Source organism: Calidris pugnax, unplaced genomic scaffold (assembly GCF_001431845.1).
Source record: "Calidris pugnax isolate Ruff unplaced genomic scaffold, ASM143184v1 scaffold395, whole genome shotgun sequence".
Lineage (NCBI taxonomy): Eukaryota > Metazoa > Chordata > Aves > Charadriiformes > Scolopacidae > Calidris > Calidris pugnax.
In genome coordinates, this window is record NW_015091122.1 from 104,759 (window position 1) to 124,166 (window position 19,408).

Sequence of the window (19,408 nt, forward strand, 5' to 3'; positions counted from 1 at the left end):
TGACAACAAATCTGAGTGTCAGGTATTTCATGAAATCATTGCATGTGTTTATTATTGGAATTACATTTCTTTACAACCTTCTGATACTCTCCCCAGCTATTTATGTTTGGGTTTTTTTTTAAAAAACTTAACATTTTTGGATGCTTTGGTGACAATTCTTATTCTTTAAAGATACTTGGGGTTACTAATTTTATCTGAACTGATCTTAGGTCTTACCATTTGTAACAGGCCAGTGTTATGAATGATGTCATGAATTGTGTTATCATAAATGATTACATTTGCAGTACCAGAGGGGGTATTTAAGGTTAAGAAGGAAGGAGCCTAAGAGTGATGAGAGAATAAAAATGTGAACACTGACCTGCTGAAATACCCCCTTCTTCCTCGCTGTGCAGCACTACAGAAACTCTGCTTTAAAGTGTGAACTTCAACATGTAAACTTGGAGGATGTGCTTGCAAAAAATAAAAAGAATCACTCGTAGGCACAAAACAAACTGAAACACAGTAGAATTTTCCTCTTTCCTGCACTGTGTTTTCTGGAGGCATCTTTCACGGGATGGGGTGAGGGAGAAGGCAGCAGATTTTGTTTTCGTGGCCTAAGTAACATGAAGCCATCTCAGTGATGCACAGAAAAGGTGGTATTTGCAGAAGAAACATCCTGGTATTTTGTGCAGTTTTGCAAAGTATTAACATTGGGGTTGAAAATAGGGAGGATCTGCAAAAAACCATTCTCTTCTAGTTTCTAGGAACCCAGGGAGAGCTCAGATTCTGGTTTCACTCATATTATTCTGCTTTACTCTGAGCCCTGCTTTAAGTCCCCAAAGTTTCTAGGACTGCAAGCAGAGAGTAGCCCTCTCTCCTTTAGACTCCCCTCCTCCTGCCAGGTTAGGCTTGAATTCAGCATAATATCTGCTTCTCCCTGGGTTCAGGTTCTTCGGGTCTCCTGCCTGCTTTTCACCCTTTTATTAATGGAGAGTGGACTTTCTGCCACAGAGCAAAAGTTTCATGATTAACAGAAACAGATATGGAGCTTTCCAAATGGACATAGGCGTTTGTTGGTAAGCTGGCAGTCCTACTTACCTTCACCGCTACAACTTGACCTAGTTTTTACCTTCTCATGGATAATGACTGAGATTTCTGGGGAGAATATTAGACAAATATAGCTCTGCAATTTTTTTCCTTTTCTCAAATACTTGGGGACTGCTGTGCTCTCGTTAATATCATCAGTGAATAGGTACAGCCTGCTCTTTGAGTCTAAAACACATTCCGTAGCAGAATGGTTGGAAACACAGGGTTTTAACTTGAAGAAAAAACAAAATGGTTTGCACGGAGTAAAGGTTACTAATAAAAGTATACAATGCTCTATCCCCAGAACTTTCCAGACTGTCCATATTTATCTTTTTTAACTTAACTTGCACTTCATCTCAAAATAGGCTAACAAAGATGTGGACTTGGGTTAGCACAAGCCATTTAAATTATCTTTCTGTATCTTCTTTTCCAGGCTGGTAGCAGAATGGAGACTCTCCCGAGGTGTTGAGGAGCAGACACAGGCTTTCTTTGAAGGCTTCAACGAAATTCTGCCACAACAGTATTTGCAGTATTTTGATGCTAAAGAATTGGAGGTAAAGGATTGTTTGGCAATTGCTAGATCCAGGTTTTTACACATAAAATACTTGAGAGTATTTATATTTGAAGAGCAGAACTTGCTGAGGCTGACAACTCAGTTTTATAGGGCATATGAAGGAAAAGTTATAGAGTATTTGATTATTGTGTTTCCCTTCACTTTTCTCTTTGTTGCCTGTGTACGCATTTCCAAAGGCTAAGATTCTATTTTTTAACCCTCAGCAATTTGATTTCCCCATGTTAAAAGAATGAGTAACTTTACAGAAAGGAAGATAAAACCAGTTATGCAATGGGTGATCTCATATAGACTGGACCAGGTTCTAGATGGTTTTCATCTCTCAAAATTACACTTTCTGAAGCATATGTTCAATTTAAAAATATAAAAAAACATAAAAGCAAGACATCCTGTATCTGGGCTCCCTAGTTCAAGAAGGACAGGGAACTACTGGGGAGAGTCGAGTGGGGGGCTATGAAGATGTGGGACTGGAACATCTCTCCACTGAGGAAAGGCTGAGGGAACTGGGGCTCTTCAGCTGGAGAAGAGCAGACTGAGGGGGGATCTCATCAATGCTGAGCAATATCTGAAGGATGGGTGTCAGGAGGATGGGATAAGGCTCTTCTCAGTGGTGCCCGGTGACAGGACAAGGGGCAATGGGCACAAATTGGAACATGGGAAATTCCATCTCAACATGAGGAGGAACTTCTTCCCTGTGAGGGTGGCAGAGCCCTGGTACAGACTGCCCAGAGAGGTGGTGGAGTCTCCTCTGGAGATATTCAAACCCATCTGGACACATTGCTGTGCAACCTGCTCCGGGTGATCCTGCAGGGGGTTGGGCTGGATGATCTCCAGAGGTCCCTTCCAACCCCTGCCCGTCTGTGATGATGTGATTCTAGCGCAGTTTTATGGCTGGGCAGTGATAACTGTTCCTGGCTTGGGTGTCTAAATGCAAGCAGTTCTTCTGTTTCTCGTGACAGAGATGCTCTCCACTTTGTGCCCTCTCCAAGTACCCTTCATGAGCAGTTGTCATTCTTTGTTTTAGAAGTTTTGTATAAAGTTTAAAATTAAAAAAAAAAAATAATACTGTCCCTGCAGGTGCTTCTAAGTACGAGTGCAGTTGATGTTCTGTCTCTGTGGGAACTCGTAGAAGGAAAGTCCTAACTTGTATTCGTGTGTTTATTTCCCTTTTTTTCCCCTAAAGGTGCTTCTGTGTGGAATGCAAGAAATAGATTTGAATGACTGGCAGAGACATACCATCTACCGGCACTACACCAGGACCAGCAGACAGATAATATGGTTCTGGCAGGTTTGTAAACTGTGTTTTATTCTGGGACCAACAGAAGTTACAGAGCACAAGCTACAGCTTCGTAAACGATGGTCACAATTATTGACCAGATCTGTAGGGTGTAAATATAATTTCTTACTGCTAATCCAGCTGTTCGCAACAGTCACGTTAATCTGGGGAGGATGATGATGTGAAAAGTTGAATATCAAATCTCTACCTAAATGTTTATTTCAATTATTATTTTTCAGTTTGTGAAAGAAATAGATAATGAGAAGAGAATGAGACTCCTGCAGTTTGTTACTGGAACATGCAGATTACCAGTGGGAGGATTTGTTGACCTCATGGGTATGCATTAATAATCCCTCTAATGCATTAGAAAATTGTTTTAAAAGAGCTAAGTTACATGTTTATGGACATATTTAATGAATTTTATATAGAATGCTCTTTTGAAAGTCCTGCATATACTTGAGTGTAATGGAAAAAGAGAAGGAAGGAATGTTTACACTTGTATTGAGTTTCAAAATCACTTCAAATTTATGCATTTTGCCACACTTTGATCTTGAAGGAGCTGAACAGTAGAAGAGAGATCTCTCTTTTCTATGCAAGTAACAGCAATCTTGTCTTGGGTTTAAGCCTCAAACTTCACCTGTAATGTCTTACCTACTCCTACCAATGCAGCTAGACCTAGGCCTTGCTTATTTGAATCTGTTACAGGGAGCAACGGACCCCAGAAATTCTGTATTGAAAAAGTTGGAAAGGAAAACTGGTTACCCAGAAGTCATACCTGGTGAGTACATCACCGAGTAGGATGGTACTATTGTTCCAGTTTTGCTGACAAGAATCTACTTGGAGATTTTATTGCACATATTTAAATGGTTGAGACTGTGTGAAAGCAAAGTTCTACCGATAAACTTTGGTGTTGAATAACAGCTGAACTTCTGAAGAACTTCTGGGGAATGGAGTAGATTCCATTGTAAATTCCATGAATTTGTGTATTACTGAAAATGTAAAGTAATAAGCAGTACTGTCGTTGTGATCACTACATTCCATCTTGGTAGTGAAGTAGCCACATTCACACTCTCCCCTAGAGAAAGGTTTCTCCAGTGAATTATAGCTTAGTAAAAATACAAATTTGAAATTTAAAATGTGAGTTATGAATGGGAGGGGTGGCTGACGCACCAGAAGGCTGTGCCACCACACAGTGAGACCTGGACAGGCTGGAGAGCTGGGCAGAGAGGAACCTGATGACATCCAACAAGGGCAAGTGTAGGTGCTGCACCTGGGGAGGAATAACCCCCTGCACCAGGACAGGTTGGGGGTGACCTGCTGGAGAGCAGCTCTGAGGAGAAAGACCTGGGAGCCCTGGCGGGCACAGGGATGGCAATGAGCCAGCAATGGGCCCTTGTGGCCAAGAAGGCCAACAGCATCCTGGGGAGCATGAAGAAGAGTGTGACCAGCAGGTGGAGGGAGGTCATCCTGCCCCTCTGCTCTGCCCTGGGGAGGCCCCATCTGGAGCACTGGGACCAGTTCTGGGCTCCCCAGTTGCAGAAGGACAGGGAACTGCTGGAGAGGGGACAGCAGAGGGCTACAAAGATGATGAGGGGCCTGGAGCATCTCTCTTAAGAGGAAAGGCTGAGGGACTTGGGTCTTTTTAGAGGTCTCTTAGGAGAAGAGAAGACTGAGGGAGGATCTGATCAATGCTTATAAATACTGAAAGGGTGGGTGTCAGGAGGATGGGGCCAGTCTTGTTTCAGTGGTGCCCAGGGACAGGACAAGAGGGAACAGGCATGAACTTGAACACAGGAAGTTCCATCTAAACATGAGGAGGAACTTCTTCCCTGTGAGGGTGGCAGAGCCCTGGAAGAGGCTGCCCAGGGAGGTGGAGTCTCTGTCTCTGGAGACCTTCAAATCCCACCTGGACACGTTCCTGTGGGACCTGCTCTGGGTGACCCTGCTCTGGCAGGGGGTTGGACTGGATGATCTTCAGAGGTCCCCTCCAGCCCCATAGCATTCTGTGACTCCAGTCACCCAACTGGGAAAAATCCGTGAAACTTCTTACCAAGTGCACTGCATTTCTAGAAAACTCTTGATGTTCAAGCACTTGAACGCTTACTTTTGCTCTCAATAATACATCAATGTCTGTTGGTGGTCAGCTTTTCACAGGGTATAAATCCAGGTATCCATCTACCCATGTTCATAATGGATTTTTTTTGTGATGGTTTAATTATTTTTCAGTACTTAAGTTCTTTTTCTTTATTTCCAGTTTCAATCGCTTAGACCTTCCACCCTACAAGAATTATGAGCAGTTGAAGGAAAAGCTGTTGTTTGCAATTGAAGAAACAGAAGGATTTGGGCAAGAGTAGCTAAAATTTGCACCTTGAAGAATGTGAACTCAACACGATGGATGTTCTTCACTTCTTCTGCTTGTTGCACACTTCATTGTAAAGTAGACTTGACTTGGATTTATTTAACAATACTAATGTGTAAGTAAATGGATGTTATCCTGAGGTTTTATCCACGTTAACTCTGGATTTCTACTGAGCACTTTCAGAAATCAAATGAGCAATCAGATATGGCTACAAATAATGATGACTGAGGTAGAGGTTTAATGCAGCTTTGGGCTCTGCTTTGTTTTACCATTCATTAATTAGAATGTGTCCTTAACGACAGACACATTTTTAACAATAGTTTTGTCTTTCCTTTTTAGTAGCATTTTTTGCTACTGATGCACTGGGAAGTTCATTGGTAGCTGCAATGCTGCAGCAGCATCATAACCCTCTTTCCAGCAGTGTAATTAGAGCCAGCCTGTAACGATCCTCTGCGTGTACCGTGAGCAAATCCATCGCTAAAGCTCTCTTTTCTATCTCAAGTGTGGCCAGACTGTTTTTATCTCCCCGCCTGGAGTCTGCTCACATGCCAGCTGGACTCAAGCTGCTGTTTAAGGGGATGTCACACTGTGGCACAAATCCAGGGCAGAGCTTTGCTTTGATTGGTTGTTTTTTGTTTTGTTGTTTTTTGTTTTTTTTCCCGAATCCTGCGAATTTCAGCAAAACAGACACCCGCCCAAAGTTGTTGGAACATTTCTGTGTGCCCTCAGAAGAATTCTGATCTTTTTCTGTGTAACACATTTAACTTTTAAATCCATTTAACACTGTGGTACTTCACTTGTTTTGCAAAAGACAAGGCCACCTGGGATTGCACTGATTCCACTCAGATTCCTGTTTGCAGACTGATCTTTCTTGTCGAAAGTGTTAACAGCCATTATTCTCAGTGTTATTCTTACATGTAGCAGTCAGTTTGCTGGGAAGACTTTATTGGGTTCTCGGGAAGAGATGCAAAACAACTGGATTTGGGAAATGGTAATACTTATCATTTTGCCTGTGAACTGATACACGATACTGGCTAAAGCTGGGAGGATTGGAAAATTCAGACACGGATGACAGATTTTTTGGAAAAGCTGGAGCATCAGTACATAGTTCTATAAAGATTAAAACTAAAGTTTTTGGGGGAGGTTTGTAAGCTATTTCACCCTGAACTGCTTATAGCTAGTAACGTTGGTGAGTTCCTATTGGATTAGTAACATCTTTGGCTTCCTTTTAGAATATGTTAGCATTCCATTCTCTTCTGGTTTACAGTAACATTTTGCATTTTACTGCTCCTTTAGACTGAATGCACTTTTTGGGTATGGTCAGCCCTTTCCTTACCCAGAGGGAGGAGAGCAGAGGTCAGTGAGCGGGGGTGCTAGCCACAGAGAGGGATGTGACACTCGAAATAGCGCGTATTACAGCGTAAGCGCAGCTCAAAGCTTTGGGACAGGAGCTGGTTATAAGGGGCTTCTAAATATTGAAGCTGAACCAGGACTGTGGGAAACTGTAAAACTGAACTTCCAGGCTTGCAGAGAGTACCTCTTCCCTGCTGTCCCTTCTCTCTGAGGGAAAAACTGATTCAGGCCTAAGAAGAACCAAGACACTACAGTTTTTAACTGATTTCAGGAGTTTTTCAGGTCGTAGAACAGATGCTCATTGGAAGGCAGAATGATCTGACTTCAGAGTGAGTAGCTCTTCTGTCGTGCGTACTCTAGAAACGGCACGGAAAAGAGTTTCTGCTGATACAGAAATGACTTTCCTACAGTTCCACTGATGGTGAGAATTAACCTCACCTCGTGGCTTTAGGAGGAGGAAAACCTGCCAACTTCAAAACACATGATGGGTATATTACAGTATACAGCTCACAAAGAGAAAAAAAAAAAGCCTTATAAATATTTTCTGTTTATATTAATTCTTACAAGGAAATGTAGTTATCTAACATATTTACAAGAGAGATTAAATTAAGCAAGATAATGCAAGATTAAGCTATGAAAAATAGTCAGTGTTCTGCATAATGCTTTATGATTCGTGTAGGGAACCTAGAGGTATTGTTAATGTATAAATATCACCCAAAAGGCTTTCAGCCCTATATTTTTAAAATAAAGAATAGTTATAATTGAAATAGCCTTAGCCCTAGTTCTATAGGGTATGGCTGTTTAATATTTTTATGGTCGAAATGTTTTAGTTCAGGAAAAAGGTAAATGCTTGTATATATTTTTGCAGTCCGGGATTCCACTTACTCCATTTTTCTTTCTTTAATTTAAATGGCATGTTTATATGTCTTTTCTGCTGTATTAGGATGGGGGCTGGATATCCCAAGCACCAGATACAATTTTAAAACATTACAAATAAAGAATTCATTGGGGGAGTGGGAGGGGGGGAGGAGGGGAATAATCTGTGAAACATTGGATTTACCCAAAATATACGAAATTTAAAGCAACTTTACTGTGTTGAATTGGCAATATTTCCGAAGTCAGAGGTTAAGACCACTGAGGCATTTTACTCTGTCGGTGTTGTGAACACGAACAAATCTGTTCAGTTTTTACAGCATGTTCTGTAGAAATAAACAAGAATTAATATAAGCCCCTGGTGCACTTTTCTGTTCTTTATGGGGATCTGGTGAAAACAACATGCGGATGAGTCCACAGCATCTGATAGCCCAGATAATAGTTATCATCAATTGGACCTGAAAGTAAGATTTTCAGCAGAGATTAATTAATTTATCTCCCTCTACTTCAGCTGATTTAGCAGCCTGAGCTGCATAAATTCATATGATGTCACAAATCTATATTCATACACAACTGTCAATTGATCCCAATTTTCAAGTATTAAAATAACTTTGATTTAGAATTCTGCCTTATGAGAGTGACGTGAGGAAATGAAATGCTGAGCTGCTGATCTAAGAATTAACAAAGCCTTATTGTTCTGGGTAGCTCAGGAAATGTTAATATACTAATGAAATGCACAGTAAATGTGACATAGAATGGTTTGGGTTGGAAGACATGGTCATGTCTTCACCCATCTAGAATGGAAGCTGTTTGGTTTTTTTAATCCAGTTGCTTGTGTTTAAAAAAAAAAAAAAAGGAAAAAGCTTTTTTTATTATTCACAGAAAAAAAAATAAATGCTTGTTTAATATTTTTTGTTTGAATTTTTATTACATGCTGCACTGGATTTGTAATCTCAGCTCTCTCTGTTCTGTTGGTATCTCCAGCCCCCTTTTTTCTGATGTCTTTTAATTTTCTTCAAGAATCACTGTTTGTGTATATGTGCTCTAGTGAACTCCTGTAGGATCTGGGATCAGCAGCACTGGATTGTAAAATACTGTACTGAAATTCATTGTTGAAATTTCCTTGCATTGTAATTTCAAATACTCAGGTAACTGTAACAGTATCTCAGCAAGTCAAATACTTTTATAAAACTACTCAAAGAGCTGGTAGTCTCCTCATTATTCCTTCTGAAGCATCCGTGGGCAAATGTGTGTCTGCTCTTCGGGGAGGGTGAGGGCTTTGGCTCTCTGAAGTCATCCTTCCAGCAAAGTTCTACAATCACAGAAATGTTTTGGGTTGGAAAGGACCTTAAATCCCATCCAGTGCCACCCCCTGCCCTGGGCAGGGACACCTCCCACCACACCAGGTTGCTCCAAGCCCCCTCCAACCTGCCCTTGAACCCCTCCAGGGATGGGGCAGCCACAAGTTCTTCAGGAAGGTTTCTTTCCTGAGACCTCTTCTGCTGTTGTTGATTGCATTGGATATTCATGAGATTTGAGACGCAGCTGCCTTTGGTTAGAAAGTGGAGATAAAACAATTCCTGAATTTTTAGTAGTCCTGGGGATGCTGCCCAAGGGGTGGGGGGGGCTGGTCTGTCAGCGGCAGTGCTCTGAGGGGGACGGTCTGGAGAAAGGCTCTGCAGGAGCCACAGCTTCAACCTTTTCTTGTGCTGCTATTGCAGTGATAACAGAAATGAGGTATCACTGGGCAAATTGGTGGTTCCTGTTTAGGGAAAAAAGTCCAGGTGAGACTGACCAGCCTTGTGGTTACCCTGATCCTCCTCCCTAAAGGGAGAAAGGAGTATTTACATTCTTCCTGTCATCAGGAACCTCTCCTGATCGCTGTGACCTTGCAAAGAGAATGGAGATTGGCTTGGCAGTGACGTTGGCTTCCCTCGGCGCTCCCTGCTGCCTCCCCTCAGGTCTCCTAAACTCATTTATGTCCAGTTCGTTCAAACATTCCCTAAACTGATCCTCCTCCCCTGAGGGTAAATCCCACTGGATTTTGGCTGTAGATGTTCACACAGGTTTGGTTAATACAGTTGTGTTAGTAGAGGCAAATCCCAGGTATGCTCTTCTACACCAGTAAAGAGATGCAGTAAGAATTGCCTTTTTTTTTTTTCTGCAGCAGCAGAGGTCAGTTCTGATTTGTTCCTCTGTGCTTTGATGGAAATCACTGAAAAGCGTGCTAGTAAGTTGTGTAAACCCAAATATTGGCACTGCTTTGGGTAGTTTTTTAAAAAACAAACTAAAGTTTAAAAAAAAAAAGCAAAAAACCCCCAACAATCACTGTGCAATAGAGGGTAACACCATGGCATGATCTACGTGCAGGTCCATGGCATTGTTCCTTGCTGCTTCCTCCTGTGATGGTGTTGCTGGTGGCAGTGCCCCCCCTGAGGGTAAATCCCACTGGATTTTGGCTCTAAATGTTCACACAGGTTTGGTTAATACAGTTGTGTTAGTAGAGGCAAATCCCAGGTATGCTCTTCTACACCAGTAAAGAGATGCAGTAAGAATTGCCTTTTTTTTTTTTTTTCAGCAGCAGAGGTCAGTTCTGATTTGTTCCTCTGTGCTTTGATGGAAATCACTGAAAAGCGTGCTAGTAAGTTGTGTAAACCCAAATATTGGCACTGCTTTGGGTAGTTTTTTAAAAAACAAACTAAAGTTTAAAAAAAAAAAGCAAAAAACCCCCAACAATCACTGTGCAATAGAGGGTAACACCATGGCATGATCTACGTGCAGGTCCATGGCATTGTTCCTTGCTGCTTCCTCCTGTGATGGTGTTGCTGGTGGCAGTGCCCCTCTGAGTGGGGTTGGGGTGGTTTTGTACCTGTGGAGCTGGGTTTGGTTAAACCCTGCCCAGTTTAACCAAAACCTGGTGTGGTTGGGGCCGTGCTGGGGGCCGGGCACTGCTCACCTCCGCCATCCCATCCCCTGGGACCATCAGAGCCATCAGAGGTAAAATACCTTCCTGTAGCCGAGCTTTCAAACTTATTGCTGGGGTGATGAGAGAGATTGGGATTTAATTTGGTTACAGAGCTGTAAACGTGCAGCAGAAGGGAAACCAGCTCCATCTCCTGGACCCTACAGGAGGATTCCTCCCCGGTCTCTGAGGGAGCTGAGGCCATGTCTTCTCCTCACCCATGGCCGCCTCAGGAGGGACAGGGTCTGCTGGAGGAATCTTCTGTTTTCTCCGAGCGGGAAGTAGCCCCGCCGGCTCTGAAGGGCCAGTGATGTCAAATACTTGAATTATTTTCATTTTTTTTTTCACCAGCTCACCTTTCTGCCCCTTTACGGGTCTGACGGGAGCCCCCGGGCCCGCAGGCGGGGGTTCTGAGGGCTGTCCCCGGCCCGGCCGCTCTAGGCGTGTGTCAGCGGGGCCTGGGCTCACGCAGGGTCACCCCTCCCCGCCCCGTTACGGTGACGCGAGGGGCCGGAGCCGCGCACGGGAGGAGCGGCGGGTCCCGGCAGCAGCGGCCGGGCCCTGAGGCGATGGGGGCGAAGCTCCGTCCCCGCCCTGGGACAGGCGCTTCCGGGTCAGGGCGCGCCCCGCCCCGCCCTTCCTCCCCGCTGATTGGCCGAGCGGGCGGCGCATGCGCGCGGGGCCGTGACGGAGCGGAGAGGCGGCGGCTCGAGATGGTGGGTGAGGCGGCGGCGGCGGGGCCGGGGTCTGTGGGGACGGGGCGGGGGCTGTGCCGCCCCTCGGCCGCCCCTCGGTGGGGGCTCCGGCCCAGAGAACGCTCGTGTGGGCGCTGCCGCCGGTGTCCGGTCCGCAGGAGGCGCTGGGCGAGGCGGAGGGGAGCGGCCCGAGGGCTGAGGGGCCGCCAGCTTTCCCGTTGGGGCGATCCCGGCGGTGTTTCACAGGCCGGAGGGGTGACGGAGGGGTTCCACCGGGAGGGCTGAGCCCGGCAGCGCGGGTCGGGGGCTTCTACCCCGAATCGCGGCCCTGGGAAGCTCTAAACCCGCCGTTAATTCTGTCGGGCGGTGGAACAGGCCGAAGGAGGAGAGTGTTTGTGTTTCCTGCGGCTGCCGGGTTACAGCTCCTGCTGCTGGAAAAAGACAGCTCTGAGACAAATGGCTGTTCTGTGGAACCTGGAACCTACTCACTTCCTTGTTACTGGAGTGGAGGTTGCTCCTTGTTCACATGTGTTCTCGGCTAGTGCACATTCATGAAATTGGGAATCTAAGTATGTGGAAAAAAAATCTAAAGAAATAAATACTGACCTAAGTTGTAGGTGGAAAATTGAAATGGTCTAATAAGGCGTGCTTGTTAGGCAAACCTAGGAGTTGAACCTTTCTAGATGAAACCAGGAAGATAAAGGGATATATAAATGTATATTTTATACACAGCAAAGGTTACACAAGAGCAAACTGGTGACGGAGGAGTGTTTGTTCTCCTTTTCAGAGTACATCTCTCTTTCCCCTTATACTGTCTCTTGTGGTTATGCAGCCCTGTTTTTAGATAGTGTTTGTTTGTTTCACGAGTTGAACACTTTTTTTTTTCTTTCTCAGTAATATTTTTGCTGGTCTGGTGATTGGAACTGGCTCAGGGACATGTTGGACAAGCACCACAGAGACTGTGTGTGAAGCTCTGTGTGTGTGTGTGAGGGAGTAAGAATAGGAGGGGCAAAACCTTCCCACGTAAACAGCAGTGAGCTGTTAGAGCAGATCACCCTGCCTTGTGAGTTAAAGTGTCTGTTGGTTGTTAGAAGAAATTAAAAATTGGTATTGTTCTGTATAGATGCTTCTTTGTGTCCAGATAGACTTGTTAATGTCCGGTGAAGAAAGTACTTAACGACTCAGGACTGAAGTACTGCTAGTATGAAGTCAGGAAATCATTTCAGACTTAACAGTGTGCCACCATATTTCTGCCAGCATTTGTACACTCAGTAGTTTGTTCTTTGTTTCACTTCCCATGTCTTTTTGAAAACAGTCCAGCGTTCAGAAGTAATCAAGAGCTTTGTTGAAAAGATTGAATTTTTCTATTCTGGATAAAGCAGAAAAACTCGGCTCCATAAAGACGAGCTGAGGTGGTACCATCTCATCGTGTTACTCCAGGCTGCTGGAGCTGGCAGCACTCAGCAGAGAGTCTGCTGGTAGTTCTGAGGCTGAGGCCGTGTTGTTTGGTCAGGACAAGCCCTTTTCCCCAGGAACGGGGCTCACAGCATGGCTGTGCTCTTTTGCTGTGGGGTGGAAATGGAGAGAGGGTTATTCATGATGCCCAAGACTCAACGGTGCTTTGGCCACATGTCCTTTATGTCTCGCCTTTCCTGAGTTCAGGTGATTCCTGTCTTCCTGTCCAAGTCCTACCCTTGGGTCCCACCAACCCCCTGCAGCGCTCCAGGCTGGGGGCAGAGTGGCTGGAGCTGCCTGGCAGAGAAGGACCTGGGGGTGTTGGTCAACTGTCGGCTGAACATGAGCCAGCAGTGTGCCCAGGTGGCCAAGGAGGCCAACAGCATCCTGGCCTGTATCAGGAACAGCGTGGGGAGTAGGGCCCGAGAGGTGATTGTCCCCCTGTACTGGGCACTGGTGAGGCCCCACCTTGAGGGCTGTGTCCAGTTTGGGGCTCCCTACCATAAAAAAGACATTGAGGTGCTGGAGCGGGTCCAGAGAAGGGCAACGAAGCTGGTGAGGGGTCTGGAGCACAAGTCTTGTGAGGAGAGGCTGAGGGAGCTGGGGGTGTTCAGCCTGGAGAAGAGGAGGCTGAGGGGAGACCTTATTGCTCTCTCCAACTCCCTGAAAGGAGGGTGTAGCCAGGGGGGGTCGGTCTCTTCTCCCAGGTCACAGGCAATGGGACAAGAGGAAATGGCCTCAAGTTACGCCAGGGGAGGTTCAGGCTGGATATTAGGAACAATTTTTTCACCGAAAGGGTTCTCAGCCATTGGAATGGGCTGCCCAGGGAGGGGGTTGAGGCCCCATCCCTGGAGGTGTTCAAAAGACGGGTTGATGTAGTGCTGGGAGGTCTGGTTTAGTGATGGTGTTGCTTTTTGTTTGTTGTGCGGGTGTCTATTTTTGTCAAAGTTAGGTTGACGGTTGGACAAGATGATCTTTGAGGTCCCTTCCAACCTAGAAGATTCTGTGATTCCCTCCCAGGTCGTTTCTGTGGGACTCTGAAGTGCAGGGTCTGGAAGATGCTGCGTGTCTGTTTCCTTTAATTGGAATAAGAGATGGCAAATATTTACCCAGTTGTGGAAAACAGCTCAGGTGCTGAGGTTTTATGACCCTGTTAGAACAAACCCGTAGTTAAATTTTGATTAATGTCTTGTAGCACTGGAAGTTGTGCAGAAGGGTTGGAAAGCTCTTCTGAAGTTGATTTGATGGTGATTTTTACAGAGAAGCCAAAGGGGCTACTGCATTGGCCTTCAGTTGTTGTCTTTTTTTTTTTTTTGCTTTTGCAAGCTGTAAGTGACACGATTTATGTGGTTCTAATCTTGGAGCTATCCCAGCATGAATTGTGATTATAAATAAATAGCATTTATAGATAAGTAGCACTTAGTCATTCTTTTTCCCTTCGCTTCTCTTATTTGTAATTGCTCTTAGCATTCATTTGATAAAATGACGGGAGTCTTGCACCCAGAATGTATCTTTTTCTTTCTTTTTTTCATAAATTCTGTGTATCTTTTTCATATGTGTTTTTTTCTTGACACCTAAATTGTAGCAGTCTGACTAAGCAGTCTTCTCTTGCAAGCCTACAGCGAGGAAATGATGCGGGAGGGTTGGGAGAAGGGAAGATGAGAGGGGAGTAGTCCAAATTTCCACAACTTATAATCACAGAGAAGCGAAGAGTGAAGACAGATGGAAAACAACTGAAGAAGTCGTGCAGAAAAGGTAGTACCAAGCAATACAGAGACTTTGCTGTACGAACAGTGTAGGCAGTATCTGTGTGAATCATCTTTGTGAGCTTTGTTTTCAGACACGCTGTTACGAAGCTCTGGTGGGAGGCAAATAGCAGCTGTGATCTTGTACTGACCTGTGCTTTCTCTGTTTGCAGGCTGAGGTGGAAGAAACACTGAAGCGTATTCAGAGCCAGAAAGGAGTGCAGGGAATCATCGTGGTTAATTCTGAAGGTGCTGTGTTAGTCTCGGGTTTTTGAGACACAACTTGTTCTAAACGCGCGCCTTAAGGATCCCTGACTGTACTACTTCTGTTTAGATTAGAGTCTGCCTTTAGCAAAGGCTTTCCTCTACCCAAAGCAGATGGACAATATTAGGCTACAAGAGAAAATTGGACTCCCTTTTCTGCAAGCTTACTTTATTATTTTAGGGAAATAAATAAAATAAATTGCAAAAGCTTAGAAATATTTGAGTTATGCCAGTGTTTGAGACTGTTCTGTCAAAGCCTGTATCAGCAGCACTAATAGCTCTGGTGACAGCTCAGATCTTGCTGCTGGGTGTGTCTGGGACGCTGCTGGCTCGGCAGACTCGTGAAGCTTCTCAGCTGTCTCCTGAGACCCATAAGCTCCTTGTCCCTCTCTGGAGTCACTGGAGGGTCCAACAGAGCAGACTTGTTCAGAGCGCTCTGAATACACTGTGAGCAGCCCAGCTTCTTAAAATTGTGTGATTATCAATTTGAATTGAATATTTCCTAAAAATAATCCTCCGAGAAGGTGACAGATAGTGACTGTATATGAATATATTGAAGATGGGATCATTGTGTACTTGTGTGCAGCACGTGTTCCTCCTTGCTGCTTTTTCATGATAGTGAGTGATGGATTGTGCTCTCCAGACTGATGCTTTGCTCGTTTCAACACAGACCTGCAGAGTTTTTCTGCCGTGCCAGTATTTGGTAGTTGGCTGTTCTGACATGTGAGCTGAATTTTGGCTGGCTTTTTGTGGGAAAACATACCTAATGGGTGGCAGAAGTATGAGGGAGGGAAGGCTGTGGCCAGAGAGTGTCTGTGTGTCTGCCCTTTGGGCTGGTGCACAGGAATTGAACCGGGCACCTCGCAGGACTCCATCAGCTCTTCTGGCTAAACATCAGAGCCTTGGCTTTGTCACTTTGTGATGCAGCAGCTGGTGTCCTCCCTCCCAGCCATCCCAGCCTGGCTTACCTGGGGGTCATTTCACTGGGATGTTCAGGAGCCTTTCTGAAAGAAAAGCTGCCCCCAGTCAGGAGAATGAAACTGAAACATCGGTATTTCCTCTCTTTCCCTCAGATATTTATTTTTGTTATTAATTATTTCTATTTATAAATCTCATAAATAAACAAACGAGAAAACAAAAGTAAAGCACTGATGGGGTTAGAGGTAAACAGTTCTCACCTGCACTTGTGGTTCCAGGTCTGAGCCTTTCTATGTCTTATTTTTGTTCATACTCTTCTTTTAAGTCTTTAAAAAGAATGCTCCCTAATCCCTGGTGCAGCGACAGCAGCTGCTGGGGTTAAGTAGCCATCCCAGTGGGATCTGGTGATGCCCAAGGCGGAGTTAGTTGTGGAATTTTGTCACTGTCCCCTGTTCCCTGCAGGTATCCCCATCAAGAGTACTATGGACAACTCCACCACCATTCAGTACGCGGGCCTCATGCACAGCTTCATCATGAAGGCCAGGAGCACCGTGCGAGACATCGATCCCCAGAACGACCTCACCTTCCTGCGGATCCGCTCCAAGAAAAACGAAATCATGGTTGCCCCAGGTAAAAGCCAGCGGGGTGAAAGCAGCCGTCGGGGCATCCGGCAAAATTCTTGTCTCATGGGATTGACTCTCTGAGAGAAAAGTTCTGCCAGACACTTTTATTTGTATTGTATGATCTCACCTTTTCCAAGAAGCTGTTTTACTTTCTTCAGAGTTGAAAGCTTTTTTTCTTTGACCCAAGTTTGCTATTTCGTGTCTGAATGTGGGAAATAACTTTCCTCATTTCACATTGATCAAAGTGGAAAGTGTTAAATAGCGTTTGAGAGCGAGTTGCAGCCTCTCATGCTCTGTTTCTCAATACAAAACCACAAGAGTTGGAAGGGAATATGTTTTGAGAGTGATTTCGGTTCAGCCCTGTAGATGGAGTGATACAGATAAAGCAAAACAGTCTAATAGATTTTCCAGTTCAGAGAAAAGTAATAGAACATATTGTAGCTGTAATCATGGGTGGCAGAATATAGCAGCAGCGACCTTCTTTTCAGGAAATGTTTTCTCAGTCTCGTTAAATTATGAAACGGGAAGCAAGGAGATGAGCACAGTTCATTAACGCGGCAGGAGCTCAGCTCTGCCTGGGCTCTGTGGAGGGATTGTGCTGGTGTGGAGGCAGAGAAGGGGTAGCCATTGGGGTGCTCTGCTCTGCGGGGCTGGTCAAGGCAGACGGGCTCAGGGGCTTGTGACCAGGCAGCCTCTGCTTTCATAGAATCATAGAATTGCCCAGGCTGGAAGGGACCTCCAAAGGCCATCTAGTCCGACCCCCCCGCAGTCAGCAGGGACACCCCCAACTAGACCAGGTTGCCCAGGGCCTCGTCGAGCCTCTCCTTGAATATCTCCAGGGAAGGGGCCTCAACCCCCTCCCTGGGCAACCTGTCCCAGTGCTCCACCACCCTCACAGTGAAGAACCCTCTCCTCATCTCCAATCTAAATCTGTTCCCCTCCAGCTTGAAGCCATTGCCCCTCGTCCTGTCACTGCAGGCCTTTCTAAACAGGTTCTCCCCAGCCTTCCTGTAGGCTCCCTTCAGGGACTGGAAGGCTGCTATTAGGTCTCCCCGGAGCCTCCTCTTCTCCAGGCTGAACAACCCCAGCTCCCTCAGCCTGTCCTCGTAGCAGAGGTGCTCCAGCCCCCTGCTCATCCTTGTGGCCCTCCTCTGGACCCTCTCCATCAGGTCCATGTCCTTCTTATATTGAGGGCTCCAGACCTGCACACAATACTCCAGGTGAGGTCTCACCAGAGCAGAGTAAAGTGGCAGAATCCCCTCTCTGGACCTGCTGGCAACGCAGCTTTTGATGCAGCCCAGGATGCGATTGGCCTTCTGGGCTGCAGCTGCACACTGCCTGCTTTCCATCTGAAGGGTGAAAAGAGAGGAATAAGCATCGCTCCAGAAAAAAGGAACTACAGCCGGTGCAGCCCAGCAGTCTGCCTGGGAGACAGGGAAATCCCTGCCCTGCCTGGATTCCATCATCCCATGTGCCATTTGCTGTTGTTTCTTGGGTAGAAGCTGAGTTAAATTCAGTTTCCTTCATGAACATGTGGTTTCTAAAGCTGAGACTGAGAAACTGCGTCCAGTTCTGGGCTCCCCAGTTCTTCAAGAAGGACAGGGAACAGCAAAGGGCTGCAAAAATGATGAGGGGCCTGGAGCATTTCTCTGATGAGGAAAAGCTGAGGGACTTGGGTCTTTTTAGTCTGGAGAAGAGAAGGCTGAGGGGGGATCTGATCAATGCCTATAAATACTGAAAGGGTGGGTGTCAGGAGGATGGGGCCAGTATTTTTTCAGTGGTGCCCAGGGACAGGACAAGAGGGAATGGGCACAAGCTTGAACATGGGAAAGTTCCATGTAAACATGAGGAGGAACTTCTTTGCTGTGAGGGTGGCAGAGCCCTGGCAGAGGCTGCCCAGGGAGGTGGTGGAGTCTCCTTCTCTGGAGACATTCAAACCCCACCTGGACACGTTCCTGTGGGACCTGCTCTGGGTGACCCTGCTCTGGCAGGGGGTTGGACTGGGTGATCTCCAGAGGTCCCTTCCAGCCCCATAGCATTCTGTGACTTTTTTTCTCACTGACACTCATCAAAATAAGTGCTCTGACGTGCCAGGCCTGTTTTGGTCATTGAGAACAAATGTCAGGACTATGTAGTTCCCACTGTGGATCAGTGAGATAGGAAAAAAATGTTGTAATGTACTGTTGCTGTGATCTAATACTAGCATTGAAAGAATAACTTATTTTTTGTTTTTGTTTTTGTTTTTGTTTTTTTTTCTCCAGATAAAGACTACTATCTGATTGTCATCCAGAATCCAACTGAATGATTACACTGACATGGTCTGGTTTTTCCCCTTTGTCCAACTTTTTTTTTTTTAATTTAATGGTAAAGAATAGAGTGTTAGTGTTAACTCCGTGGTGCCACTTCAATAATGTCTGGAAAAACAAAAGGTGGTTTTGTTGTTTACAAACAGAAAAAGTGGCTCTTTTTTTGTATCACAAGTCGCTTTGAGGAGAAGTTGGAATCAGGCAGTAAAAAATGCAACAGATTCCTTTAATAGTTAGGAAGATAATATAATAAAACTCTAATAATGTTCTAAAAAAAGATTATTCTTTGTATGTTTCCATGCTTCTGTCACCACTATTTGAGTTAAGCTTTTACACTATTACTTTGGAATGACTGTAAATATGAGATTTGCCTGTCTTCTGGTTCTGTCTTACCCCGTGGGTTTTACAAGTTACTTTGAAAAAGTCTGGCCGTATCGAATTAAAAAGTGTCATCAGTGTCTGGGTTTGTGTCGTGTGTTTTCCTTCTGAAGACTTTAATTATTCTCATCCTTGATTGAGGTTTTCTTCAAAAAATAGACCCTTCCTAGGACTATTTTTACTCATTTCTTGCTTTCTCTAACGAAGGCTTTAGTCGAAGTGCACATGTGATGGACTCATAATTGCCTTGTACATTGCAGCGTTTTCCTGCCGCTTCCTTTTTGTTTCAGAGGTGTGTGGTGGCCAGGGGAGGCCACGGAGGTTGCCGATTGGACTCACTCTGTGTCACAATTCAGTAGCCAATTTGATCCTATAGTCATTTCCTTTAGCAATTTTTTTATTGATGGCTGCTAAGGACAAACAAAGGTCCATCTGTTCCTCCAAAATAATCAAGGCGTTATTTTTGTAGCCTTGAAAGAGCCTTGTAATTGCATGGGGAGCTTGAGAATTTGTGCAAAGTGTCTGCGTGGAAGATACTGTCACGTGTGTGACAGATGTGGCTTAG

At 45.2% G+C, this 19,408-nt stretch overlaps 2 protein-coding genes across 3 annotated transcripts in view; both read left to right on the forward strand.

The window, feature by feature from the left end:
• The window catches only part of ITCH (itchy E3 ubiquitin protein ligase), a 69,029-nt gene extending 60,330 nt beyond the window's left edge, over positions 1 to 8,699 (forward strand). Inside the window, exons 20-24 of the mRNA XM_014958376.1 lie at positions 1,499 to 1,619; positions 2,820 to 2,924; positions 3,152 to 3,248; positions 3,618 to 3,690; positions 5,167 to 8,699. Of these exons, the coding sequence (XP_014813862.1) occupies positions 1,499 to 1,619; positions 2,820 to 2,924; positions 3,152 to 3,248; positions 3,618 to 3,690; positions 5,167 to 5,266 (496 nt within the window). The 3' untranslated portion in view covers positions 5,267 to 8,699. The remainder of the gene's footprint in view (positions 1 to 1,498; positions 1,620 to 2,819; positions 2,925 to 3,151; positions 3,249 to 3,617; positions 3,691 to 5,166) is intronic.
• Positions 8,700 to 11,098: 2,399 nt separating this feature from the next.
• DYNLRB1 (dynein, light chain, roadblock-type 1) lies at positions 11,099 to 18,925 on the forward strand. Of its 2 annotated transcripts, none has more exons than XM_014958380.1 (4): positions 11,099 to 11,175; positions 14,528 to 14,603; positions 15,999 to 16,166; positions 18,421 to 18,925. In XM_014958380.1, the coding sequence occupies exons 1-4, from the start codon at positions 11,173 to 11,175 to the stop codon at positions 18,462 to 18,464; spliced, it is 291 nt and encodes a 96-aa protein (XP_014813866.1). In that variant the 5' UTR covers positions 11,099 to 11,172; the 3' UTR covers positions 18,465 to 18,925. The 2 variants fall into 2 exon arrangements, with proteins under 2 accessions (XP_014813866.1, XP_014813867.1); XM_014958381.1 differs by lacking the exon at positions 11,099 to 11,175 and adding an exon at positions 14,292 to 14,364.
• Positions 18,926 to 19,408: the final 483 nt, after the last annotated feature.